General features: G+C 41.8%; 2 protein-coding genes across 4 annotated transcripts; both read right to left on the bottom strand.

The window, feature by feature from the left end:
* LOC109909243 (probable myosin heavy chain ECU04_1000) lies at positions 1-21,493 on the bottom strand. Of its 3 annotated transcripts, XM_020508323.2 has the most exons (11): positions 21,372-21,493; positions 20,151-20,377; positions 19,064-20,067; positions 18,515-18,667; positions 16,944-17,021; positions 14,579-14,695; positions 13,094-13,243; positions 12,709-12,876; positions 1,703-1,894; positions 1,287-1,466; positions 1-1,178 (listed from the first exon to the last, which is right to left on the bottom strand). In XM_020508323.2, the coding sequence occupies exons 2-11, from the start codon at positions 20,320-20,322 to the stop codon at positions 1,077-1,079; spliced, it is 2,316 nt and encodes a 771-aa protein (XP_020363912.1). In that variant the 5' UTR covers positions 20,323-20,377; positions 21,372-21,493; the 3' UTR covers positions 1-1,076. The 3 variants fall into 3 exon arrangements, with proteins under 3 accessions (XP_020363912.1, XP_031646409.1, XP_031646400.1); XM_031790549.1 differs by having other exon boundaries at positions 18,515-20,067; positions 20,146-20,377; positions 21,372-21,398; XM_031790540.1 differs by lacking the exon at positions 21,372-21,493 and having other exon boundaries at positions 20,146-20,242.
* Positions 21,494-21,880: 387 nt separating this feature from the next.
* LOC109909354 (lysosomal thioesterase PPT2-A) lies at positions 21,881-27,989 on the bottom strand. Its single transcript, XM_020508420.2, has 8 exons — positions 27,388-27,989; positions 23,824-23,977; positions 23,636-23,731; positions 23,287-23,394; positions 23,066-23,149; positions 22,637-22,721; positions 22,421-22,475; positions 21,881-22,322 (listed from the first exon to the last, which is right to left on the bottom strand). Exons 1-8 carry the CDS (start codon positions 27,541-27,543, stop codon positions 22,179-22,181), a joined length of 882 nt encoding a protein of 293 aa, XP_020364009.1. The 5' UTR covers positions 27,544-27,989; the 3' UTR covers positions 21,881-22,178.
* Positions 27,990-27,996: the final 7 nt, after the last annotated feature.

Raw genomic sequence — 27,996 nt, 5'->3', positions numbered from 1 at the left:
TCATTTTGATCAAAAAGTGAGGTTTATTTCTCAATCTCACAAAGACTTAAAATGAAAACATGGCAGCAAAACCCCAAAAGACAGGCAGTAGGTCTAATACAAAATGGGAAAAAAGGAAACAGAACATTAAAAGACAGAACATAAAAACAAGAGACATGAAATTAGAAACCTTTTCCAAAAATAAATGTATCAAACCATTCTGTAGTAAAATTAAACCCCCCAAAAAGTCAAAATAAATATTTTGGGGTAAAAAATATTAACCCCTTCATGACAATCAAAATACCAAGCAGTATGATGTAAGCTAATGTGTAAAGAAAATGGCAGAATGAATAAAATAACCAAAATGGCACATTCAGAAAAATAATAATACAGAGACCAATAAAGAAAGCTTTTGGGAAACTGCAACTTCAAACGGTCCAAATCCAACACAATAATAATCCCCCTTCTGACAGCATTTATCAATTAGGTTGCACTACACTATGCCCTGAAGGATACATGAACAAATCTCATGACACATTTCCCTATGTCCCATGCTAGTAGTTAGTCCCTATGTCCCATGCTAGTAGTTAGTCAATGTCTGACATGGACCAAAGTGTATTTTGAATTTGCATAAATAGTACTCTCAGTCAATGAAAGGATTTGATTGAACCGTCTGTATTGATATATTTCATTGACAGAGTACCATTTAAGCAAATTCAACATATACTTTGGTCCATGTCAGACATGAACTACTAGCATACTTCATCAATTAATTCAGTGAATATGAATACACAAATAAGAATGATGCCAAAATGGAGCAATAACATTATCATTATTGACAAAAATCCAGTCAGGAGTTTTGTAAAGGACATAAATTATTTTAACACAAAAACCAAGGCTTGCCTGCCAAGGGAAGATCAACTACTGCAAATGTGCAAAACACAACCTTTTCAATAGGCCTACATATAATTATAGTTAGTAGTAAACTACCTGTGGTGCAAGAAAGTACTGGTTCATGCAACTCATCTATATAAAATGTGCATTGTACCTTCATGGTTCCACATTTTTTTGCTCTCTCACTATTTTCTTTGTCTTTTTCATGTGTGTTTGACAGCAATCATGGGTTCAAATTTGTTCAGCAGGTTCTGTTGAAGTTCTTTGAGTAGATGATCCCGTTCCTCGGAATCCAGGAGAACTTGCTAAATAAAACAGGTTAACAAATCAAAATATTCCGTGTTAATTTGGTCCACTCTTTAGTGCTTTTCTAAGATCAAGTATGGACATATCTCGCTCATGTACGGACATACCTCAATGAGTTCGTCTCTCTTCTCCAGGCTCTCCCTCAATTTCCTCTCCTCCCGCTCTTTGTCCTCCTTTTCGCTCCGCCAGGCTCGCTGTGCCTCCTTGTTCTCCTTCCCGCTCTCCCTCAGGTCGTTGAGTTGCTTTGACAGCGAAGACACCGTCTGACTATGATTCTGCTGTTGCTCCTTGAGAAGGGGGGAAGAGGGGAAAGGTATGGGTTCAAATGACCAAACTATATTATAGGCTTGGTATTTTAGGTACCTCACTGAAGATGACCTGAATTGTGTAAAAGACAATGGAAGACACAACACATCTCAGTATATAGAGGGAGCATCTTACTAGTCTTAAATGGCTTCCTCTTCACTGATATGAAAGACAGGGATTGGTGAAAGCATCCACTACCATCCTCATTTGCACTCACCTGCACTATGCCCTGATAGTCCTGAAGGGCGGTGGTGAGTTTGGAGACCTCCCGGCACATGGTGGCGCTGTGCTCCTCTCTGTCCTGAAGCCAGGCTATCACCAGGCTCTCCTTCTCCTCCAGCTGAGAGGCCAGTGCCCCCACTGCCCCGCCTCCTGACACCCCTTGGCTAATCACAGAGTCCGACAGCGCCTGGGGGAAAGGATAACAAATAATGAGGAGGAAAGTCTACCCGAAGAGCAACATGTAGAATATTTGCATTGTAATTTCAGAAAAAGTCCATAAAGTAGCTGCAGTAATAGTGGGTGAAAAATATATATTTTGGGCCAATACAAAATCGCATTCTAAAATGCAGACTTTCTACTTGACAACAAAAGCCAGATAAGTTTCTGTAATCAATATGGGGGAAAAAACTAGAGCTGGGACAACAGACATTGCATTACTCCTACCGAAGCATTTTGTGTACGTCGGTAATATTCTATGATTTTGCTATACAACATTCCTGTAGATTGTTCTAAAACTATTATTTGGTTAACAGTAATAGCCTATGCATTATGTTGATTCCTGCTTTAAAAGTATCTGCCTGTCCCCGTTTCATGGTCGGCTGCTATGTGAGTGAGCCACTCCCACTCCCTCTCCCCACATTGTGCAAGGAGAAATGGAACAATACAGACATTTCACATTTGGAGCAACTTTGAAATTTGGAGTAAAGTATTGGTCCCATGTTGCATAAGCTGAAATAAGATCCCATATTTACAAATAGCTTATTTCTCTCAAATGTTGTGCACAAATGTGTTTATATCCCTGTTAGTGAGAATTTCTGTCAGGTGTAGCATATCAAGAAGCCTATTTAAAAAGCATGATCATTACACAGACAATAAAAGGCCACACTGAAATGTGCATTTGTCACAAAATAATGCCACAGAGGTCTCAAGTTCAGGGAGTGTGCAATTGGCATGCTGACCTGCACTAGAGCCGTTGCCAGAGAATTTAATGTTCATTTCTCTACCATAAGCCGCCTCCAACATCGTTTTAGGGAATTTGACAGTACGTCCAACTGGCCTCACAACCGCACACCACCTGTTTGGCAACGTGTTGGCAAGCGGTTTGCTGATGTCAACACTGTGAACACAGTGCTCCATGGTGGCGGTGGATTTATGGTATGGGCAGGCATAAGCTACGGACAATGAACACAATTGCATTTTATCGATGGCAAATTGAATGCACAGAGATACCTTGATGAGATCCTGAGGCCCATTGTCGTGCCATTCAGCCGACACCCTCACTTCATGTTTCAGAATGATACTGTCCGGGCTCATGTAGCAAAGATCTGTACACAATTCCTGGAAGTTGTACATGTGCCAGCTCTTCAATGGCCTGTGTACTCACCAGACATATCACCCATTGAGCACATTTGGGATGCTCCGGATCGACATGTACAACAGCGTGTTCCAGTTCCCACAACTTCGCACAGCCATTGAAGAGGAGTGGGACAACATTCCACAATCAACAGCCTGACCAACTCTATGCGAAGGAGATGTGTTGTGCTGCATGAGATAAATGGTGGTCATACCAGATACTGACTGATTTCTGATCCACGCCCCTACTTTTTTTTAAAGGTATCTGTGACCAACAGATGCATATCTGTATTCCCAGTCATGTGAAATCAATAGATTAGGGCCTATTTAATTTATAAAAATCTTTGAAATTGTTGCATTTATATTTTTGTTCCGTAAACATAAAGTAGCCGAGTCCCATCAATTAGCCAACATTGCTAACTCTGATATTGTTGGTATATAGCCATCTAGCCAAGTGTTTTGAGTCCCCACTTCCTCAGTGACTAATATAGTCTACAGGGCAATATGCTGGCAAAAGAAAATCTCTCATATATATAAAACACATACACACACAGTACCAGTCAAAAGTTGACACACCTACTCATTCAAGGGTTTCTTTATTTTTACAATTTTCTACATTGTTGAATAATAGTGAGGAATTCAAAACTATGAAATAACACATATAGAATCATGTAGTAACCAAAAAAGTTTGCATATTTTAGATTCTTCAGCCACCCTTTGCCTTGATAACAGGCTTGCACACTCTAGGCATTCTCTCAACCAGCTCCATGAGGTAGTCGCCTGGAATGCATTTCAATTAACAGGTGTGCCTTGTTAAAAGTTCATTTCTGGAATTTCTTTCCTTCTTAATGCGTTTGAGCCAATCAGTTGTGTTGTGACAAGGTAGGGGTGGTATACAGAAGATAGCCCTATTTGGTAAAAGGGCAAGTCCATATTATGTCTAACTGCTCAAAAAAGCAAAGAGAAATGACAGTCCATCATTACTTTCGGAATGAAGGTCAGTCAATGTGGAACATTTCAAGAACAAGTTTCTTGTTTCAAGTGCAGTCGCAAAAACCATCAAGCGCTATGTTGAAACAGGCTCTTGTGAGGACCGCCACAGGAAAGGAAGACCCAGAGTTATCTCTGCTGCAGAGGACAAATTCATTAGAGTTACCAGCCACAGAAATTGCAGCCAAATAAATGTTTCAGAGTTTTAAGTAGCAGACATCTGCTTTGGCCCTGTCCGGGGGTGTCCACAGTGTCTCCTGACCCCTCCTGTCTCAGCCTCCAGTATTAATGCTGCAGTAGTTTATGTGTCAGGGGGCTAGGGTCAGTTTGTTATATCTGGAGTACTTCTCCTGTCCTATTCGGTGTCCTATGTGAATCTAAGTGTGCGTTCTCTAATTCTCTCCTTCTCTCTCTCTCGGAGGACCTGAGCCCTAGGACCATGCCCCAGGATTACCTGACATGATGACTCCTTGCTGTCCCCAGTCCACCTGGCCGTGCTGCTGCTCCAGTTTCAACTGTTCTGCCTTCTTATTATTCGAACATGCTGATAATTTATGAACATTTGAACATCTTGGCCATGTTCTGTTTTAATCTCCACCCGGCACAGCCAGAAGAGGACTGGCCACCCCACATATGCTCTCTCTAATTCTCTTTTTTTTTCTCTCTCTCTAGGAGGACCTGAGCCCTAGGACCATGCCCCAGGACTACCTGACATGATGACTCCTTGCTGTCCCCAGTCAATCTGACTGTGCTGCTGCTCCAGTTCCAACTGTTCTGCCTTATTATTATACGACCATGCTGGTCATTTATGAACATTTGAACATCTTGGTCATGTTCTGTTATAATCTCCACCCGGCACAGCCAGAAGAGGACTGGCCACCCCACATAGCCTGGTTCCTCTCTAGGTTTCTTCCTAGGTTTTGGCCTTTCTAGGGAGTTTTTCCTAGCCACCGTGCTTCTACACCTGCATTGCTTGCTGTTTGGGGTTTTAGGCTGGGTTTCTGTACAGCACTTTGAGATATCAGCTGATGTACGAAGGGCTATATAAATAAATTTGATTTGATCAACATCAACTGTTCAGAGGAGACTGTGAATCAGGCCTTCATGGACAAATTGCTGCAAATAAACCAGTACTAAATAACACCAATAAGAAGAAGAGACTTGCTTGGTCCAAGAAACATGAGCAATGGACATTAGACTGTTGGAAATCTGTCCTTTGGCTTGATGATTCCAAATTTGAGATGTTTGGTTCCAACCGCCGTGTCTATGTGAGATGCAGAGTAGATGAACGGATGATCTCTGCATATGTGGTTCCCACCGTGAAGCATGGAGGTGGTGGTGTAGCGGTGCTTTGCTGGTGACACGGTCTGTAATTTATTTAGAATTCAAGGCACACTTAATCAGCATGGCTACCACAGCATTCTGCAGTGATACGCCATCACATCTGGTTTGCGCTTAGTGGGACTATCATTTATTTTTCAACAGGACAATGATCACACACCTCTAGGCTGTGTAAGGGCTATTTTACCAAGAAGGAGAGTGATGGACTGCTGCATCAGATGACCTGGCCTCCACAATAATCCAACCTCAACCCAATTGAGGTGGCTTGGGATGAGTTGGACCACAGAGTGAAGGAAACTCCTTCAAGACTGTTGGAAAGGCATTCCAGGTGAAGCTGGTTGAAAGGCATTCCAGGTGAAGCTGGTTGAGAGAATGCCAAGTGTGCAAAGTAGTCAAGGCAAACAGTGGCTACTTTGACAAATCTAAAATATATTATGATTTGTTTAACACTTTTTTAGTTACTACATGTGTGTTATTTCATAGTTTTGATGTCTTCACTACTATTCTTCAATGTAGAAAATAGTAAAAAATAAAGAAAAACTCTGGAATGAGTAAGTGTGTCCAAACTTTTGACTGGTACTGTATATGCACAAAGAGCCAAAACATAAAACTGATCATTCTGGATCCTATTTTGACAGGTTGCACATCAAAATATCAATCATGCATTCCCTGAATATGTTAGATAAATAGCTTACTTTTTAAATAATAGGCTACCATCTCAGTTGACTTACATAGCACTGTAAAACTGTGTCTAGAGCCCTGGCGCTAATGCGAAGTAACTGTACATTAAAACAATTTTTTATTGTTGAAGCAATGTTCCCGCAATTTTTTTGGGGCACTGAGCAAATGTTTGGTCTTGTGAGAGGAAACTTGAACCGTGTGAGAATTTTGTGCAACTTCTGGTACACATTTACAGTGAACACAGACTGTCCCCTTACAGTTTTAGACAGTAGCCAATAGGCTATAGTGGCTATTTGAGCATAACGTAGGCACACCAACAAAACAGTGTGAATCACATAAAATGTTCACATGGAAATAGCTTTTGATTTCTATGAATAGCCTACAGTAGCCTATATTTGCTGTTCATGCCTACTTTGCATGAGACTTAAAACCTTTTTACATTATGAAGGGCTTGACATTAATTCATAACTTTTTACCGGGCCTGTAACATTGGTCAAATAGGTGACTGTACATTGCATTTTAATGTGTTGTATGATGCAAGAAACCACTTTACAAAATAAAATGTATTATTATTACCATATAGAGAATTAGACAATGTGGGCTACCCCTCTGTCTATTAGCTTATTTGCATATTCAAGCTCGTCTTAAAATACAGCAATGCCCCTTTAGACATACGCTTTTTACCAAGACAGCTTGAAATGTGGCCAACATGTTTTGTGTTCTTGTTGGAAGCAGTAACTCCCCATTGCTGACCTATACTTGTCTATAACTGGGCTAATAACTAGCAAAGAATATCAACAAATGTGCATATGCGCTCTGTGGTCTGATCTGAACTGAAAAGCTCAAGACCGCTGATGTGCGACACCCGCCTATATAATTCTATTCCGTTGGGCAAAATCAGAGACTCAATCTTGCAAAGTTACATTTGTTTTGGTTTGTTGCATTGAAAATGGATTGATATAATGTTGATTCGATCACAGAAAAAATTATCTAAAAAGTACAAACTAATGGGGCGAACTCCGTTAAGTGCGTCTGTGCGGCATTGGTATTTATTCTGCGCGTCAGTCCCGTTGGAGGTGTGTGGCTGCACACACGCGCAGCTTAGAACGAACATTGCGTTGTAATCTATTTATTGTTATCAAGCAAAATAGTTATTCGTCACATTGTGACTTTTTGTCCATATCGCCCAGCTCTAGAACCCTCTTCCACCGCTAATAGGAGTGGTCATCTCCTCCTCAAGCACAAGGCGGCCAACGTAGAAATCGCTCTGTCATTTCCTGGTTGCTAAAATTCTACACTCTTCGAACTATTTCAGTTTATGTGAGAAAACATGCACCGAATAGTTCATTATCATTAGTATCATTGTACCATCTACATCGCAGTGAAATATCTACGACTGTTTGAAGTTGGTGGACGAAACTGAAAGTAAAATAGTCGCCACCATGGTCCATGCTATCCGGGATCCTTTGATGTCGGATAGCGCTAACCTCTCCACCGTATTGCAGGGAACTGGTATGCGTGGGAGTGGGGAAGTTGTTTATATTCAGCCTAAGTGTTGTTGCAATTCGCCTAGCTCCCACATCGGTGAGACAATCGACATGTAGTACCTTTAACTTGAATAACAGAGGTCAGTGCATGCAGCACTGGTGAATGCAGCACCTGACACAAACAATTGTGGGCACACTAAAAAGAGATATACCTGGAATCAATTATATTTATATCAGGAATGGTCAAACGAAGAATTATTCAAATGACTCAAAACACTATATTTCAAGACATCTGGGTCTGTATTCACAAAGCCTCTCAGAGTAGGAGTCCTGATCTAAATCCTACAGCACGTGCACCGAATACAAAAAGTGTAGACTTTATCGTGAAATGCTTACTTACAAGCCCTTAACCAACAGTGCAGTTCAAGAATAAGACAATATTTACCAAGTGGGCTAAAATAAAAAGAAACAATAAGAATAACAAGGCTATATACAGGGGGCACCAGTACCGAGTCAGTGTGCAGGGGGTACTGATAGATCATTGGTGATGAGGACACCAAGGAACTAGAAACTCGACCTGCTCCACTACAATGTTAATGGGGGCCTGTTCGGCCCGCCTTTTCCTGTAGTCCAAGATCAGCTCCTTTGTCTTGCTCACATTGAGGGAGAGGTTGTTGTTCTGGCACCACACTGCCAGTTCTCGAACCTCCTGCCTATAGGCCGTCTCATCGTTGTCGGTGATCAGGCCTACCACTGTTGTGTCGTCAGAAAACTTAATGATGGTGTTGGAGTTGTGTACAGGAGGGGACTAAGTACACACCCCTGAAGGGCCCCAGAGTTAAGGATCAGTGTGGCAGACAATGTTGTTGCCTACTCTTACCACCTGGGGACGGTCTGTCAGGAAGTCCAGGATCCAGTTGCAGAGGGAGGTGTTTAGTCCCAGAGTCCTTAGCTTAGTGATGAGCTTCATGGGCACTATGATGTTGAATGCTGAGCTGTAGTCAATGATCAGCATTCTCACATATGTGTTCCTTTTGTCCAGGTGAGAAAGGGCAGTGTGGAGTGCGATTGAGATTGCGTCATCTGTGGATCTGTTGGGGCGGTATGCAAATTGGAGTGGGTCTGACTCCTTGCTGTCCCCAGTCCACCTGGCCATGCTGCTGTTCCAGTTTCAACTGACCTGAGCCCTAGGACCATGCCCCAGGACTACCTGACATGATGACTCCTTGCTGTCCCCAGTCTACCTGGCCATGCTGCTGCTCCAGTTTCAACTTCCACCTGACTGTGCTGCTGCTCTAGTTTCAACTGTTCTGCCTTATTATTATTCGACCATGCTGGTCATTTATGAACATTGAACATCTTGACCATGTTCTGTTATAATCTCCACCCGGCACAGCCAGAAGAGGACTGGCCACCCCACATAGCCTGGTTCCTCTCTAGGTTTCTTCCTAGGTATTGGCCTTTCTAGGGAGTTTTTCCTAGCCACCGTGCTTCTACACCTGCATTGCTTGCTGTTTGGGGTTTTAGGCTGGGTTTCTGTACAGCACTTTGGGATATCAGCTGATGTACGAAGGGCTATATAAATACATTTGATTTGATTTGATTTGTCTAGGGTAGAGGTCGACCGATTAATCAGAATGGCCGATTAATTAGGGCCGATTTCACGTTTTCACAACAGTCGGTAATCGGTTATTTTTGGCCGATTTTTACAAATATTTTTTATACCTATATTTAACTAGGCAAGTCAGTTAAGAACACATTCTTATTTTCAATGACGACCTAGGAACGGTGGGTTAACTGCCTTATTCAGGGGCAGAACGACAGATTTTCATCTTGTCAGATCGGGGGATCCAATCTTGCAACCTTACAGTTACCTAGTCCAACGCTATAACCACCTGCTTCTCGTTGCACTCCACGAGGAGACTGCCTGTTACGCGAATGCAGTAAGCCAAGGTAAGTTGCTAGCTAGCATTAAACTTATCTTATAAAAATCAAATCATAATCACTAGTTATAACTACACATGGTTGATGATATTACTAGTTTATCTAGCGTGTCCTACGTTGCATATAATCGATGCAACGCTGGGGGAAGATTTAACAAAAGCGCATTTGCGAAAAAAGCACAATGGTTGGACGACTGTACCTAACCATAAACACCAATGCCTTTCTTAAAATCAATACACAGAAGTATATATTTTTAAACCTGCATATTTAGCTAAAATAAATCCATATTAGCAGGCAATATTAACCAGGTGAAATTGTGTCACTTCTCTTGCGTTCATTGCACGCAGAGTCAGGGTATATGCAACAGTTGGGCAGCCTGGCTCGTTGCGAACTAATTTGCCAGAATTGCACGTAATTATGACAACATTGAAGGTTGTGCAATGTAACAAAAAGATTTAGACTTACGGATGCCACCCGTTAGATGAAATACCGAACGGTTCCGTATTTCACTGAAATAATAAACGTTTTGTTTTCGAAATGATAGTTTCCGGATTCAACCATATTAATGACCAAAGGCCCGTATTTCTGTGTTATGTTATAATTAAGTCTATGATTTGATAGAGCAGTCTGACTGAGCAATGGTAGGCAGCAGGAGGCTCGTAAGCATTCATTCAAACAGCACTTTCGTGCGTTTTGCCATCAGCTCTTCGCAAGCACAGCGCTGTTTATGACTTCATGCCTATCAGCCTAATGGCTGGTATAACCGATGTGAAATGGCTAGCTAGTTAGCGGGGTGCGATAGAGCGAGTGACGTTTGAAACGCTGAGACTTGGAGTAGTTATTCCCCTTGCTCTGCAAGGGCTGCGGCTTTTGTGGAGCTGCTTCGAGTGTGGCTGTTGTTGATGTGTTCCTGGTTTGAGCCCAGGTAGGGGCAAGGAGAGGGACGGAAGCTTTACTGTTACACTGGCAATACTATAGTGCCTATAAGAACATCAAATAGTCAAAGGTATATGAAATACAAATGGTATACAGAGAAATAGTCCTATAAATACTATATTAACTACAACCTAAAACCTCTTACCTTGGAATGTTGAAGTCTCATGTTAAAAGGAACCACCAACTTTGATATGTTCTCATGTTCTGAGCAAGGAACTTAAACATGAGCTTTTTTAGATGGCACATATTGCACTTTTACTTTCTTCTCCAACACTTTGTTTTTGCATTATTTAAACCAAATTGAACATGTTTCATTATTTATTTGAGGCTAAATAGATTTTTATTTATGTATTATATTAAGTTAAAATAAGTGTTCATTCAGTATTGTTGTAATTGTCATTATTACAAATAAATAAAATGTAAATGTTTTTTATTTTATTTTTATTAAATAGGCCGATTAATCGGTATTGGCTTTTTTTGGTCCTCCAATAAACGGTATCGGCATTGAAAAATCATAATCGGTCGACCTCTAGTCTAGGGTATCCGGGAGGATGCTGTTGATGTGAGCCATGACCAGCCTTTCAAAGCACTTCATGGCTACAGATGTGAGTGCCACGGGGCAGTAATCATTTAGGCAGGTTACCTTCGCTTCCTTGGGCACAGGGACTATGGTGGTCTGCTTGAAACATGTAGGTATTTCAGACTCGGTCAGGGACGGGTTGAAAATGTCAGTGAAGACACTTGACCGTTGGTCTGTGCATGCTTTGAGTACACGTCCTGGTAATCAGTCTAGCCCATAGCTTCGTGAATGTTGTTAACCTGTTTAAAGGTTTTGTTCACATCGGCTACCGAGAGCGTTGTCACAGTTACCCAGAACAGCTGGTGCTCTAGTGCATGCTTCAGTGTTGCTTGCCTCGAAGTGAGCATAAAAGGCATTTAGCTCATCTGGTTGGCTCGCGTCACTGGGCGGCTCGTGTCTGGGTTTCCCTTTCTAGTCCGTAATAGTTTGAGCCTTGCCACATCCGACGAGCGTCAGAGCTGGTGTAGTAAGATTCAATCTTAATCCTGTATTGACGCCCTGCTTGTTTGATGGTTCGTCTGAGGGCATAGCGGGATTTCTTATAAGCGTCCGGATTGGTCTCCTACTCCTTGAAAGCGGCAGCTCTAGCCTTTAGCTCGATGCAGATGTTGACTGTAATCCATGGCCTCTGGTTGGGATATGTATGTACAGTCACTGTGGGGACAACGTCATCGATGCACTTATTGATGAAGCTTATGACTGAGGTGGTGTACTCCTCAATGCCATTAGACGAATCCTGGAACATATTCCAGTCTGTGCTAGCAAAACAGTCCTGTAGTGTAACATCCACGTCATCTGACCACTTCCGTATTAAGAGACTGGTACTTCCTGCTTTAGTTTTTGCTTGTAAGCCGTAATCAGAATTATGGTCAGATTTGCCAAATGTAGGGTGGGGGAGAGCTTTGCATGCATCTCTGTGTGTGGAGTAAAGGTGGTCCAGGATCCCCCCCCCCCCCCCTGGTTGCACACGACACGCTGGTAAAAATTTGGTAAAACTGATTTAAGTTTGCCTGAATTAAAGTCCCCGGCCACTAGGAGCGCCACTTCTGGGTGAGCATTTTCTTCTTTGTTTATAGCCTTATAGAGTTGGTTGAGAGCGGTCTTAGTGCCAGCTTCGTTTTGTGGTGGTAAATAGACGGCTATGAATAATACAGATGAGAACTCTCTTCAAAGATAATGTGGTCTGCAGCTTATCATATGGTACTCAACCTCAGGCGAGCAATACCTCGAGACTTCTTTAATATTAGACATCACGCACCAGCTGTTATTGACAAAAAGACACACCCCCCCCCCCACCCCTCATCTTACCAGAGGTAGCGTCTCTGTTCTGCCGTTGCATGGAAAATCCCGCTAGCTCTATATTGTCTGTATCTTCATTCAGCCACGTCTCGGTGAAACATAAGATGTTACAGTTTTTAATGTCCCGTTGGTAGGATAATCTTAATAGTAGGTCACCAATTTTATTTTCCAATGATTGTACATTAGCAAGAAGAATGGAAGGCATTGGGAGTTGACTCGCTCGCCTCCGGATTCTTAGAAGGATCCCCGATCTGCATCCCCATTTCCGGTGTCTTTTCTTCACGCAAAAGGTGTGGATCTGGGCCTGTTCCAGTGAAAGCAGGATATCCTTCTCGTCGGACCCAATTTAATTCAACGTAGAGATACTGTATGTTGATGTGATCCCCTCACCTGCATGTCTTTCTGAGAGCTCTCTAGCGCCTCCTTCAGGCAGAGGAGAAGTGACTCTTTCTCCTGTAGGACTGCTTTGAGGGCCAGGTCCCGCTGTCTCCACACTTCCTTCTCCTTCTGCCCTTCCCGCTGCACTTGCTCCTTCTCAACCAGCTCCACTCTCAGTTCCTGGGGGTTAGAAAACAAAAACAAAGCCCTTATGTGAGAAATTACTAGTAACACCTTTGACTGAGTGACTATAGTGTATCTAGCACAATGTTGCCTTTGTTAATCAAAGTGAATGAATACATCTGAGTGTGTGTGTGTACTTGTTCTACAGCAACTGCCATACACTGGTAACACAGCAATCACGTGTGTGTGTGTGTGTGTTCAACTTCAGACTCACATTGATGATGTACTGGTTACATTGGAGTACAGTGTTGAGTGTGGAGAGGTCTTTCTCCCGGTCTCTCCCAGCCTTCTGCAGTGCCTCCAGCTCGCTCTCCATCCTCTTCTCCTTCTCACTCATCTCTGAGCGCAGAGCCTCCAGGGCTTGCTAAAGAGGAGGTAGAACATAAGACATCAGCAAAATAACCCTGTACAGAAATGCTCTATATCCCAAATTATACAACGGGTGGGTCTAATCCTGAATACTGATTGCTTAAGACTGCATACCAGCCGGTGTCTATTCCACAAATTGCCACCAGCTAAATATATGATGTTAAAATGCCTATATACTCTGTTCCATCTGACTGCGCAATCCACTGTCTCATCAACCCAGTCAGGCAACTTATAAACTTGATTTCCACTATAAAAAGCATCTAGACATTATCTCAGATTTATTTTTAGCCTAACAATTTGTTTTCAACAGCAGAGATTTGTATAAACCTTGCAGTCTGTCTTGCGACATTTTCAAAATTGTTTCAATATTGAAATACGATATCCAGCTGACCCATAGTAATTAGCCATTTCTCTGCCAGTCGAAATCATGAAATCAGCTGGAGCCATTTTTATGGATATATATAAGAAATGTCAATTGAAAAAGTTAAAACGAATGGCAAATTTGCAGTCTTTCCAGCTTCAGTTTGAAGTGATTTTGTTACAGTAGCTGTGCAGTTGGCTAGCTCCCCTGAACAATAGTGTCCTGACAAGTGAGCACATTTTCTATGCCAAGGGAAATCACACCTAATTAGCTCATTGTTATGGATGTATCCAACTAAATGTCACTAGAAAACAGCTTAAACAAATGCAGCTATTTTGCTGTTATTCTGGCTGAACTTGACTGTAAGTTAGCCGTAGTTGGCTAGCAAGCAAGCAAGGGATAAGAACGTTGCCAGCCAGTATGGCAATGGAACATTTATAACGAATGACTGGGTCGCATCCATAGATACAGAACAAGCAGAGTGAACGACTGGGTCGCGTCTCTAGCAACCCTAGATGTGTGTCGGGACTATATCTTGTGGAAGGATGAAATTAATCAAAATAACGTTTAATGAAAATATGTCAATCATTATTTTAATATGTTGGTAACCCATTGTATAATGTGTAATAAACTTGTGTAGTCTGTCAAAGCATGGACAATTAATGTGTGTGAATATTTCCTTTTTTAATATGACATTACTTAAGTGATAATGCCAGAGAAGCTAGTGTTTGGAGGATATATTGGCACGGTTTGTCAGAGATGTCATCTCGGGCCCAACAACACCCATACCAATATATCCTCCAAACACCGGCTTCTCTGGCATTATCACTTAAGTAATGTCATATTAAAAAAGGAAATATTCACACATATTAATTGTCCATGCTTTGACAGTCTACACAAGTTTATTTATTATGTTAAACCATTAGCTTATTCAAATCATAATCAAATGGGATCAATCTGAGCCCTCACCTTATTGTCGGAGAGAGTTTGTTTCAGATTGTCAGCGAGTGTCTGTGTTAGTCTGTCAGCCACGTCTGTCCCTGTCCCCACCTCAACACACATCTTCCTGATCAGACACATGCACTCCTGAGACAGACAGGGAGACAGGAAATGAATGTCTGATCATGGAATAACACACGGCTTGTCCCAGAGATGGCTTCAGAAAAGGACTTGATGTAATATATGGAAAAAGAGATTTAATGATATCAATTACACCAGAATACAAAAACTGCATTTAAACAAATGTCGCAATGATAAATATTGAGACAATGATAGTTTAAGAAAACAGGGTTTGCCACAACCACTCAGTTGGATTGCTGTTACAGTGCAATTTGGGTTGAGAATTGGATTTGTTCCGACATTTCTTTTTTTTCTTTTAAATGGATTATTTGTGTACCTGTTTGACATTTTACTGCATTGTTAGGAGCTAGTAATATAAGCATTTCACTGCACCCGCTATAACATTAGCTAAACTGTGTACACACCCAAATAAATGTGACAATAAAAACATTAAAATATATATATATATGTCAGTACCAGTCAAAAGTTTGGACAACTACTTACAAGGGTTTTAATGTATTTTTTTTACCATTTTCTACATTGTAGAATAATAGTGAAGACATCAAAACTATGAAAAAACACATATGGAATAATGTAATAACTAAGTGTTAAAGGTTAGGTTCTTCAAAGTAGCCACCTTTTGCCTTAATGCCAAGAGTGTGCAAAGCTGTTATCCTCTCAACCAGCTTCATGAGGTAGTCAACTTCAATTATTTTCCAAAAGTCTTGAAGGAGTTCCGTACAAATGCTGAGCAATTGGCTGCTTTTCCTTCACTCCGTGGTCCAACTCATCCCTTACCATCTGAATTGGGTTGAGGTCGGGTGATTGTGGAGGACAGGTCATCTGATGCAGAACTCCATCACTCTCCTTCTTGGTCAAATAGGCCTTACACAGCCTGGAGGTGTGTTGGGTCATCATCCTGTTGAAAAACAAACGAGTCCCACCAAGCGCAAACAAGATGGGATGGCGTATTGCTGCAGAATGATGTGGTAGCCATGCTGGTTAAGTGTGCCTTGAATTCTAAATAAATCACAGACAGTGTCATTAGCAAATCACCCCCACACCACCACCTCCATGCTTCACGGTGGGAACCACACATGCAGAGATCATCATTTCACCTACTCCGCGTCTCACAAAGACATGGCGGTTAGTACTAAAAATCTCAAATTTGGACTCATCAGACCAAAAGGACAGATTTCCACCGGTCAAATATCCATTGCTCATGTTTCTTGGCCCAAGCAAGTCTCTTCTTATTATTGGTGTCCCTTAGTAGTAGTTTCTTTGCAGCAATTCGACCACGAAAGCCTGATTCATGCAGTCTCCTCTGAACAGTTGATGTTGAGAGGTGTCTGTTACTTGAACTCTGTGAAGCATTTATTTGGGCTGCAATCTGAGGTGCAGTTAATTGCCAATTTCTGAGGCTGACAACTCTAATGAACATATCCTCAGCAGCAGAGGTAACTCTGGGTATTCCTTTCCTGTGGCGGTCCTCAAAAGAACCAGTTTCATCATAGCGCTTGATGGATTTTGCGACTGCACTCGAACAAACTTTCAATGTTCTTGAAAATGTTCCACATTGACTGACCTTCATTCTTAAAGTAATGAGGGACTGTCATTTCTTTATTTGGTCTTTTACCAAATAGTGCTTTCTTCTGTATACCACCCCTACCTTGTCACAACACAAGTGATTGGATCAAGTGCATTAAGAAGGAAAGAAATTAATTAAAGAAATTAACTTTTAACAAGGCTTGCCTGTTAATTGAAATGCATTCCAGGTGACTACCTCATGAAGCTGGTCGAGAGAATGCCAAGAGTGTGCAAACCTGTCAAGGAAAAGGGTGGCAACTTTGAAGAATCTAAAATATACCATATATTTTAATTTGTTGACATTTTTTGGTTACTACATGATTCCATGTGCCTTATTTCATAGTTGTGATATATTCACTATTATTCTACAATGTAGAAAATAGTGCAAATAAAGAATAACCCTGGAATGAGTAGGTGTGTCCAAACTTTTGACTGGTACTCTATATTAAACCGATTTGATTTATCTATTTGGCTATGTTAAGCTAAGGAAGTTTGCTCACCCATATAAACTTTAGTGCTGAAAATTGCTAATACCACTATATCTTAAGTTTAAGAGCGTGGGGTGTCCATGTTGTGATGGCAACATTCCACTAGCTCAGCCAGTGTCTCATTCCTGAGTGAAGTGGATCCCTGTGTTTTCAGCATGACTGCATTGTCTCCCCTCATAGAATCACTATGAATCACTCACCTGGATAACTCGGTCTCTGCTGTGCAGCGAATGCCCCAAACTCTGCAGAAGCAAGTTTCCACCGTCCTTCTGCGACAACTGAAAAAGCCATAATCACAACATACACAGCACTTAATGAAGGTTGTTAAGTCAACAGGGGGCTGGCATTGTTACAGCGATATTAGAGCAGACTAGCCTGGTCCTAGATCCATTTGTGTTGTCTTTCAAACTGATGACAATGACCACAGGCATTGCCAAGACAGCACAAACAGATACGGGACCAGGCTGGAGCAGCAGACCTCTCCATTTTGAAGCCAGTGTCTTGTGGGTGATATATGCCACTATGTTCCAGCTGATGCTTTCAAAGAATGCAGGCAATCAGTTTGTATTCTTGCAATAGATTTAGAAAACACATTATAAGCCTATAATCTGCCCTGCAAGTGCCAAGTGTGAAAGTTCCCCACCACAAAAGCTTGATATACTGTAAGACCTCACACAGTGCATACAAATACTTAATCCCAACGATTGACTTATTTGAACTTTTCTAGGATTGGGTGGAGCTAATGCCAGATTCCAGGCAAATTAAAATATTTCCTTGTATAGAGCTGGCTGTGGTGATCTTAATCGTCAAAGCTCTTTGTGGATTTACAGCTCCCATTCCCAGACTGAACTTGCTAATAGGGCTTCCTAAAATATCCCTAAAACTGGAACTCAAGCCAGACCTAAATCTCAGACGTGAATCTCATGAAATGAGAATCAGTTTAGGTAAGATGCCTTAACAGCTGGGGGTGAGGCCCAGACATGCTAGAACCATAGGTAGGTGCCGGGTTGAATAACTTGAGTCTACTGTAAGGAGAGAAGGTTAACAGACGCCACTAAGCAGCTGAGTAGCATGTTAATGATCTCTTTATGAAAAGCCATCCTGAGCTGCTCCTCTAGTTGGGGAAGATTCCAGGGAGATGTGTGGTTGTGTGTGTGTGTGTGGTTATATGAACGCACCTGCATTAAGGAAAGAGGACACTCCCTGGTCCAGAGACCAAACAAACTGTAACACACCCACCTGCATTAAGGAAAGAGGACACTCCCTGGTCCAGAGACCAAACAAACTGTAACACACCCATCATTCCTTGCATAATGCTTTATTTGTGCTTAGTCAATACAAGCCGGGCTTAAAGACATTGCTATCCAAGTGATTCTGAAGACGTGTGTGTGCGCAAGCAAGTACATGCAGAAGAAGCATGTTAGGGAAACTATGTTCAGGCCATTATATGGCTGTGCACCGGCTGACTAGGCCTATACCTGTTTATCGTGTATAAAATGTCAGGGAGTGTCAAACTTAGTTGTGTGTACGCAACCAAATTATCATGACACTTCCATTCCGCTCACCAATTTAAACTGTTTTCTTTCTCAATTGAGTTACTATAAATACTATGGACCGGTTTCCCAGAGACTGCCTAGTCCTGGAGAATCTCCATTGAGAATGTTTTTTAGTCCATGACTGGGCTTCATTTGTGTCTGGGAATGCAGCTGAAAATGTCTAAACATGGGGGAATCAAGTAGAGTGAAAAATCAATAAACTACTCAGTGCTTACCTTAATCCAATCCTTTGGTCCACTGACATTGGTATCTGGTTTGGTTTTGGTCCCGTGTTTAAGCTCAGTTTCGAGGGTCTTGATGCGTGCCATAGCTTGATCAAGCTGTCCTCTCAACTGTCTGACTGCAAGGTGCACTCGGCCTGTATTGCTCTGAAATAAAAAATAAGAAAACTGCATTTTGTGAAAGACATAAATTGTCACTTATTTCTGTTGAAGTCCTATTCCTGTATTTATAAGTAAGAAAAGATTCAGAGTTGGACCTTTGTACTGGCTACAGACATGATAGATCCTAGATGATTTTGACAGACCACTAAGTAAATATTTATACTCCGTGATCGACGGAGTGATCCACAGACTACAGGCAAGGCAACCTGTTGGAAAATCGTCATTTAGGGCAGAGATATTTTCCTGACCAGGGAATGGCTCATTTATAGGCTATGGGAACCCAAAGTGTTGTCGTCAGGAAACAATCCTGGTCCAACTCATAATAACTTCCTGTCGTTATTTGGTATGCTGGATTTTGATAGAATACAAGAGAAATCTCACCTCTCTGTGTAGTGGAATAAACTCGTCCCTCAATTCAGTCAAAACGTCATTGGACTCTCCAGCAACTTCCTCTCCTCCATTCTCCCGCTCTCCAAAATTCAGCACCCTTGTTACCTCAGGGGGGGATGTCTTACCTACCTCTCCTGAATATCGCCCTTCCCTCTTTCCCAAAACGGGAATCTTACTCCCCGAAGGTGAATTGACAGGCTTTCCTTCAATACCCTTCAACTCTCTGAGGACCAGGAGTGACAAATCACCTGGAAAATCAAATGGATCACAGCAATCCAGTGAATCCAGTGATTGGATGGACTCAGTGCGAGAGGACGCTCGTAAGGAGAGAGTGGATCCAGCCAATGATGCTGGGCTAGAACTTAGCGACGGCACTCTTGACCAATGAAGAGGCATGCTCTGCGACTTGTTCCTCGATAGGGCCAAGGGGGGAAAGGGTTGGAAGGGTAGGCGGCGGGGAACCCCACAAACTGACTCATAGGCGGAGTCGGACACCCTCAGAGAATCACATCCTTCACAATTTTTCCCCTTTGTGCATCTTTTCCCCGTTCTCCTGAAGTATGGACATGCGTCCCATTTCTCAGACCAGCACTCATACTCTGACAAGGCCATGTTCTCCTTCAACATTTCGTTGTAACCCTCTCTGTCTCCCATTCCCTCACCATCCTCCTCACTAGTATTGTTCCTCATCCTGAAATCCCGAGGGTGTCGCTGGCGGTAAGCGCTACGTACCCACTGCCTGACCTTGTCCCTCTCCTGGATCAACTTCTGAAGCCTCTCGGAGGATAAGACCCTCACTCTGGAAATGACAGAGTCAAACTTGAAAACCCGCTCTAGAACTGAAACGCATTTGCCACACAAGAACTCCCCCCGCCCACTGCCCCGTGGTACGGGCTGGCCTAGTATGTGTGTCAGCACAGAGAGAAGGTCCATTGCTTTAGCGGGTGAGGACAGTGAGGAGAGAGACGTTGTGGAGCCAAGGGACATGGTGCTACCTTCAAAGTGGGAAAAGAAAACATTAGAACTGACATACACCCACATACAGGCACAGAAGTGCACACACACACACACACCTCACCCCAGGGGCTGCTTTGAGAAGACCTGGAGAGACTTCCTCTACCCGGTGAGTCTGATGGGGTCTGAGGCTGACCATCTTTCTTGTTCTGACCCCCAAAGAGCCATCGCCGTTGGTTACCGTGCAGGTCACCCCCACACACCAGACACCCCTCACCTTTGCCTCTGGAGGACATAGTAGACGGAAGGGCTAGAAAATCCCCTGATGTCCACAGAACGATCTTCAATATTCTGTTGGAATAAAGCAGAAAAGATTATTGGCTGCAGTCTTAACTAAATGTATTCTAAACTTTTTGATCATGCTGTAGAGAATGGTTGGATATCTAATCTTAGAATTACATTCTGTATAATTGCACTTGCTGGCAGTGACATTCAAAGTAGTTTTTCCAAGTCAGAACTGGGTTTTCAAAAGTTGGCTTCACATTTGGCCCACTTATAAAAGTTATCTGCTCTCACTAGTTTGCTGCTTAAGAGCTTCGATTTTTGCTTGCCTGTCAGTGTGCTTTAATATTATAGTGTGGATGTTTTGCTCAATGCGTTGGCTCTTTTAGCACACAGTAGAAAACCACAGCCGCCTACACGTCGACATTGAGCCACGCTGACAGTACATTTCTGATACTGTCAAAGCGAAAAACAAGTATCAAACGTCCACGCTCTCTCCGCCATTCGTCTCACTGCTCGCTTGTACCGATCATTATGAACTGTAGGCTGCTGTTGTTTATTCCTATACAATATCAAAAGTTGACGGTTGTTGATTTATGTTGCCCGTGATACACAACGTATAGCCAAGACGAATTACCTGTCTATGCAATCCTATTTTAAGCAACATAGGTGTGTAAATAAGTTTCATTCCGACACGAAGTCCGTGACCACGAAAGTTATAGGCTACATGTTCACAGTTTGAATCAAGCAGTATAACTTTACCAAAATAATTTCGTCCTTTAGAGTTTGCCAAAATCACAGATTTGTTTTCTGTATCTCCACTTTTAGACCATCTGCAAGCATAAAGCGTTTGGATGAGTACGGTTTATCTGTCTCTAGAAGCTAAATCTGGTTTCGCGCTCTAAACCCGATAAAGTTGGGAAGTATTAAACGCAAACTTAAAACCCGGTGACATCCTCGGTGAAGTTAACCGGGTCCCATCTAAATGTTGTAAAACCATTCATGACTTTACCAATGACCACATGGTTAAAAATAAATACTATATATTTTTTAAGTGTCTTACAATGTCAACCAGGAACTCGAGCGCACTGCAGTAGCCTACACCGGAAAGGAGCTGTGAGTGTGCGCTACCTTGCTGACGTCATTGCTCATACCTGGGGTGTATTCATTACGATGATTCTGTTGCGAAACGTTTCGTAAACGAAACGGAGAGGGACCTACCTTAATTTGTCCAATAGAAAATCTCTGTTTGGACTAATGCTTACACCCGTTTTGAGAAGTGAATGTCCGTATGTCAGCAGTCTATTTTATTATTTTCATAGGCACACTTTTCATTGGTAATGTACAGTGTCAGAGCTCCTCCCTCAACTAATAGCGACAATGGAATGGAATTCAAGTTTATGCAACATTATAGATTACATTTGATTCTGATGGCAATCATTTCCAGAATATCCCCCCCCCCCCCCCCCCCCCCTCCTTGTGTAACTAGGAAATGCGCATGTTTGGGCGATTGTGTACCCACATGGTAGTCCGATATTCTGTAATCAATCATTTTGAAGATTCAGTCAAATATAAAGATTATACACTATCACACAGATTTATTCAAAGAGAGAAACAAGTCTGATTCACCAGGAGAAGAGTGGAAGCATTGGGCAAGAACACACCATGTGAAATTTAGTTAAATTCAGTGTATTTCCTATTACTGCACAAAAAACACTTGATTTCGCTGTTTCATAATCACAGACAAACAATAATGTATAAAAATATAAAATAGGCACTACATACAACTATGAGATGTCAATCAAAGACAATTTGCAGAACCTTTTCTGTGAACATTATATTTAGTGTGTATGTGTGAACGTGAGCATGTTCATGTCAGCCACTCCTCTATGCAATCTCTGAACACCGTCTCATTCGAATGCCAATAGCTGTGCTTCACTCCTGAGAGCACAAACACAGCCAGGTCTCCACGAGCATGCAGTGTCTTCAGCCCAAACGAATCCCTACCGTACCACTATTCAAATGAGAGAGACAGAGAAGCACATAGTTATCCATCACATTAGGACATGAACATTATCAATGATGGTAGATGGTACCATTAAAGTAACTTACTTCCTGGTTCTTCATCTCAACAATGGTTTCGTTAATGTCATAAAATCCAAAGTGACTGATTGGAGAGAACAGACATGGTTAGTCCAATAGGTATAGAGTCACTAGTGTTGAGCCCACGTCTCAGAGATGCAACCAATGTGTGTGTAAGAATGCAGGATATACAACAGGGCAATTAATTTAGTATAAAATAATGGTGGTGATGGTGACCAAGGATACCTGGACTCCCATGGTGTAATCACGCCATCATCTGGTCCTCCAATCAACACCAGCTTGTTGATACGCAGGAAGTTCTTCCTCCACTCTGATGATTAGAGAGAGAGAGACATTTATTTGTTCTGAGATGGAGAATAACTATGTCTCTCCACATTTTATAGAATTAAAACTACTTAGGCCAACAGTGTCAGTAGGGCCAGACTAAATCTGCAGTTTTATCAAATATATATTGAGAAAGAAATTTAAGCCAAACATAATATGTTGCTACAAAATGTAGTTTTGTCCATTATGCAGACATGTCAGTGTGAAAGGAGAAGTAAAGGAACTTTGCTGGAGATTTTGTCTGGCCCATATCAATCAATGGTGACTAATCTAATCTAGATTTTCAGTTTTGGATACTGAAATATCTGCTGTAGGAATGAATTTCAGTACCTGTAATTTCCCTGTGTGGTCTCTCTCCATTCAGCAGGGCCAGATAATTGCTGCTCTTCAGGAAGCGTTCTCTTTGGTGTGGGTCTGGTAGGACAAAACATTTTGGTGCAAGCACAAAGGAGCCTCTTTACTGTACTCAGATACACATCTACAAACGAATGTTCTGGTTCTCTATTTGTTCGACACCGAAGTTCCCCTTTAACTACTCAATTCTCTCTTACCATTCCAGAAGTTGCAGATGGACCATTTCTGTCCTACTGAAGAGTAACACACGTGAAAAACACGGGCCTTTAGATAGTGAGGAAAAACCATTTTCAGAATATCTGTGTCTGTGGGAGAAGCACAACGAAAAGGCTAGTAAAATGTGTGTGGTGTGTGGAACATACAGTATGTGTTTCAAATTTACACACGGCTTGCAAATGTTCTCTTTTTATTTGAAATGTGAGACATGAATATAATTTGTTTTACTTTGTTGTATGACAAAAATCAAAACTTCATTGTGTTAGAAAGAGCTATACCTAGGCCTGATTTTAAAAAATGACTTAGGAGAAGAAAGTGACCATCACTGACCTCCATACTGGCCAGCCTGTGGTGATGACAGGGAGATGAAGGACTGGACATTATGGTCAGGAAGTGTAGAAAGAAGTCCTCGACATATCAGACCACCTAAGAGAAGCAGGGGAAGACAGCATTAAGCGGAAAGCGCTATATCGCTACGTCTTGTTCCAAAAAATGCTAAATAACTGAGATAGAGAGACCTTGTGAGAAGCAGATAAGATGGATGCCATTCTCTGCCTCCTGCATGATTGGATAGAGCAACTTTTTGAAGCCCTGCACCTGCTCCCACAGTGGCTTCAAGCTGGCCATGTTATCATACAGATCTATCACTGACACGTTGGTACCTGGATGGGCCTGTCAAAAGAATACATCAGCTTATATTGCAAGTTACAAGAAAAAAACGATGTACCTGAAACATGTTATCCTATCATATTATATTAAAAATAAAGAGAGTCGCACACTCCATATATAAACTCCCAGTAATTTATTGGGTATTTACTAACATTTCTGCATCACTGTGCCTTCTTCAGGATAATGTCATGATTACTTGAACCAGGTTATGTAGGCAACCAATGACAATAGTGAGTGAAACTGTTAAAAAAAACAATCCTATCATATTATAACATACATTATAAACTGGGTGGTTCGAGCCCTGAATGCTGATTGGCTGAACGCTGTGGTATATCAGACCGTATACCACGGGAATGAAAAAACATGTATTTTTACTGCTCTAATTATGTTGGTAACCAGTTTATTATAACAATAAGGCACTACGGATGTTTGTGGTATATTTCCAATACACCACAGCTAAGGGCTGCTCTAAGGGCTGTATCCAGGCACTCCACGTCATGCATAAGAACACCCCTTAGCCGTGGTATATTGGCCATATACCACACCCCGCCTCCCGGGAATTATTGCTTAAATATACCACAGGTATGATGCACATTTACTTGTTTACTGTTCCAATTATGTTGGTAACCAGTTTAGAATAGCAATAAGACACCTCAGGGGTTTGTGGTATGTTGCCAATAAAGCACGGGTAAGGGCTGTATCCAGGCACTCCACATTGCGTTGTTATGTACGACATACATTTGTGTCATAGGTGCACTAAAACAGGATCTTCTAAAATTCTCACTTCACGTGAAACTGAAGTGGATGCTTTTTTTGCCTTCTTAGTGCTTTTATTTGTGGATACAAGTTTTGATATTTCTACTTATTATTTATGAGTTACTAGGTGTAAAACATTGCCCCAAAAAACATTTTATCGCTCACACACTGTATAAAGTACTCTCACTTTCTTTTTTTCCGCACTTAAGTATCCATGGAAACAGTTTCACATGAAGTGAGAATTTGATCAGATCCTGTTTTAGTGCACCTGTGATAGAAATGTATATCATACATAACATTCTATTCCTCTAAAAACCTGTGGCCATTGTCCTGTTAAACATTCTCCAGAGAGAAAAAAGCAGATGGTCAAGTCATCCAGTCATAATTTCCCCAATACCAAGAGCAAACACAATGTTTTCCACCTGTAATATTGGCCCATCATATCATTATACTGAGGCCCAAGAGGGTGTGGTATATGGATAATATATACAGTGGGGAGAACAAGTATTTGATAACCTGCAAAATTTGCAGTGTTTCCTACTTACAAAGCATGTAGAGGTCTGTAATTTTTATCATAGGTACACTTCAACTGTGAGAGATGGAATCTAAAACAAAAATCCTGAAAATCACATTGTATGATTCTTAACAACTGTAGACCTATACAATGCTGGGATGGGCTACAGGACAATAGGCAAGCAGCTTGGTGAGAAGGCAACAACTGTTGGCGTAATTATTAGAAAATGGAAGAAGTTCAAGATGACGGTCAATCACCCTCAGTCTGGGGCTCCATGCAAGATCTCACCTCGTGGGGCATCAATGATCATCAGGAAGGTGAGGGATCAGCCCAGAACTACATGGCAGGACCTGGTCAATGACCTGAAGAGAGCTGGGACCACAGTCTCAAAGAAAACCATTAGTAACACACTACGCCGTCATGGATTAAAATCCTGCAGCGCACGCATGGTCCCCCTGCTCAAGCCAGCGCATGTCCAGGCCCGTCTGAAGTTTGCCAATGACCATCTGGATGATCCAGAGGAGGAATGGGAGAAGGTCATGTGGTCTGATAGAGCTTTTTGGTCTAAACTCCACTTGTCGTGTTTAGAGGAAGAAGAAGGATGAGTACAACCCCAAGAACACCATCCCAACCATGAAGCATGGAGGTGGAAACATCATTCTTTGGGGATGCTTTTTTGCAAAGGGGACAGGACGACTGCACCATATTGAGGGGAGGATGGATGGGGCCATGTATCGCAAGATCTTGGCCAACAACCTCCTTCCCTCAGTAAGAGCATTGAAGATGGGTCGTGGCTGGGTCTTCCAGCATGACAACGACCCGAAACACACAGCCAGGGCAACTAAGGAGTGGCTCCGTAAGAAGCATCTCAAGGTCCTGGAGTGGCCTAGCCTGTCTCCAGACCTGAACCCAATAGAAAATCTTTGGAGGGAGCTGAAAGTCCGTATTGCCCAGCGACATCCCCGAAACCTGAAGGATCTGGAGAAGGTCTGTATGGAGGAGTGGGCCAAAATCCCTGCTGCAGTGTGTGCAAACCTAGTCAAGAACTACAGGAAACGTATGATCTCTGTAATTGCAAACAAAGGTTTCTGTACCAAATATTAAGTTCTGCTTTTCTGATGTATCAAATACTTATGTCATGCAATAAAATGCAAATTAATTACTTAAAAATCATACAATGTGATTTTCTGGATTTTTGATTTAGATTCCGTCTCTCACAGTTGAAGTGTACCTATGATAAAAAATTACAGACTTCTACATGCTTTGTAAGTAGGAAACACTGCCGATTTAGCAGGTTATCAAATACTTGTTCTCCCTACTGTATATTGGCTATATACCACACCCTCTTGGGCCTCAGTATAATGATATGATGGGCCAATATTACAGGCTGAAAAACGTGCAAAATCGGCAGTGTATCAAATACTTGTTCTCACCACTGTACCATGGCTAAGCAGCCCTTAGCCGTGGTGTATTGGCAATATACCACAAATATCCGAGGTGCCTTACTGTTATTATAAACTGGTTACCAACATAATTAGGGCAGTAAAAATACATGTTTTTTCATACCCGTGGTATACAGTCTGATATACCACGGCTTTCAGCCAATCAGCATACACTGCTCAAACCACCCAGTTTTGAAGAATCTCAAATATAAAATATATTTTGATTTATTGAACACTTTTTTTGGTTATTACATGATTCCTAATATGTTGTCACCACTATTATTCTACAATGTAGAAAATAGTAAAAAAGAAAGAAAAACCCTTGAATGTCCAAACTTTTGACTGGTACTGTACACCTCAATGATCTAATCAGTCTCAATTTCTTTGAGGTCATTAAAGATCCCATGGAACTTATCGTAAGAGTAGGGGTGTTAACCCCGGTGTCCTGGCTAAATTCCCAATCTGGCCCTCAAACCATCACGGTCACCTAATAATCCCCAGTTTACAATTGACTCATTCATCCCCCTCTCCACTGTAACTATTCCCCAGGTCGTTGCTGCAAATGAGAACGTGTTCTCAGTCAATTTACCTGGTGAAATAACGGGTAAGTTAAAAAAACATAATTGTTTTCTTTTCTGTTTTAATAAGTATATAATTATGGTTAAATGTGTGTTGTAGAGGCCAAGCCTCTACAAACGTACCTCTTGTATCAAACGACTCATCATAAGGAATTGTTTAGGACCGTCAAAGAGGCCGTGAACAATGATGACAGGCTTGTACCCAAGTGTGCCGGCCAGGTTAACGCCACATAAGAGCAGCAGAAGTCCATTGACATTGATGTCCAACGACGTTCTCATTTTCAATTAAACCACCGATGAATACAGTTTGATTCCTTCAGCGTGCAGGATAGAACAATTGGTTGCATCACCCTTGCATAAATGGACATTTAGGTTCCAGTTTATTTACTATGTTTACCTACTTTCATTATTACACATCTGTTGTGGTGTTCGCGGAAGAAGACACTCCTTCTTCCTCTTTTATCATCTTAATTCAATGTCAGGCGCATGCTAACCTCGCTCGACATTGAGTGTTTGGTGCCATCAATTTAATTCACTATGCTTCAATGGTCACTACACGCACTTTAAGGGAGGTTTACTTTTTCCAGTCTGTGGATAAATTCCACTCACAAAAAGTATTTAACCATTGAGTGTAATGCAAAATGCCTCATAAACGTATGGTATTAATGACGACCGATGTCAGTAGCAGATGTGCCATCATTTGGACAAACAAAATGCGCAGTGCACACTTGT

Source organism: Oncorhynchus kisutch, linkage group LG2 (assembly GCF_002021735.2).
Source record: "Oncorhynchus kisutch isolate 150728-3 linkage group LG2, Okis_V2, whole genome shotgun sequence".
Classification (NCBI taxonomy): Eukaryota; Metazoa; Chordata; class Actinopteri; order Salmoniformes; family Salmonidae; genus Oncorhynchus; species Oncorhynchus kisutch.
This window is presented reverse-complemented; position numbering and strand designations above follow the sequence as displayed.

Coding starts and splice junctions, on each gene's coding strand:
- LOC109909243 (XM_020508323.2), bottom strand. CDS start 20,322: ATGTCCTCCAGAGGCAAAGGTGAGGGGTGTCTGGTGTGTGGGGGTGAC. Junction 17,022..18,514: donor GACCAAAGGATTGGATTAAG/GTAAGCACTGAG, acceptor TGGCTTTTTCAG/TTGTCGCAGAAGGACGGTGG. Junction 14,696..16,943: donor GCAGAGACCGAGTTATCCAG/GTGAGTGATTCA, acceptor TGTCTGTCTCAG/GAGTGCATGTGTCTGATCAG.
- LOC109909354 (XM_020508420.2), bottom strand. CDS start 27,543: ATGAGAACGTCGTTGGACATCAATGTCAATGGACTTCTGCTGCTCTTA. Junction 23,978..27,387: donor TGAGTCGTTTGATACAAGAG/GTACGTTTGTAG, acceptor TTCTTTTGACAG/GCCCATCCAGGTACCAACGT. Junction 22,722..23,065: donor ACCACACAGGGAAATTACAG/GTACTGAAATTC, acceptor TCTAATCATCAG/AGTGGAGGAAGAACTTCCTG.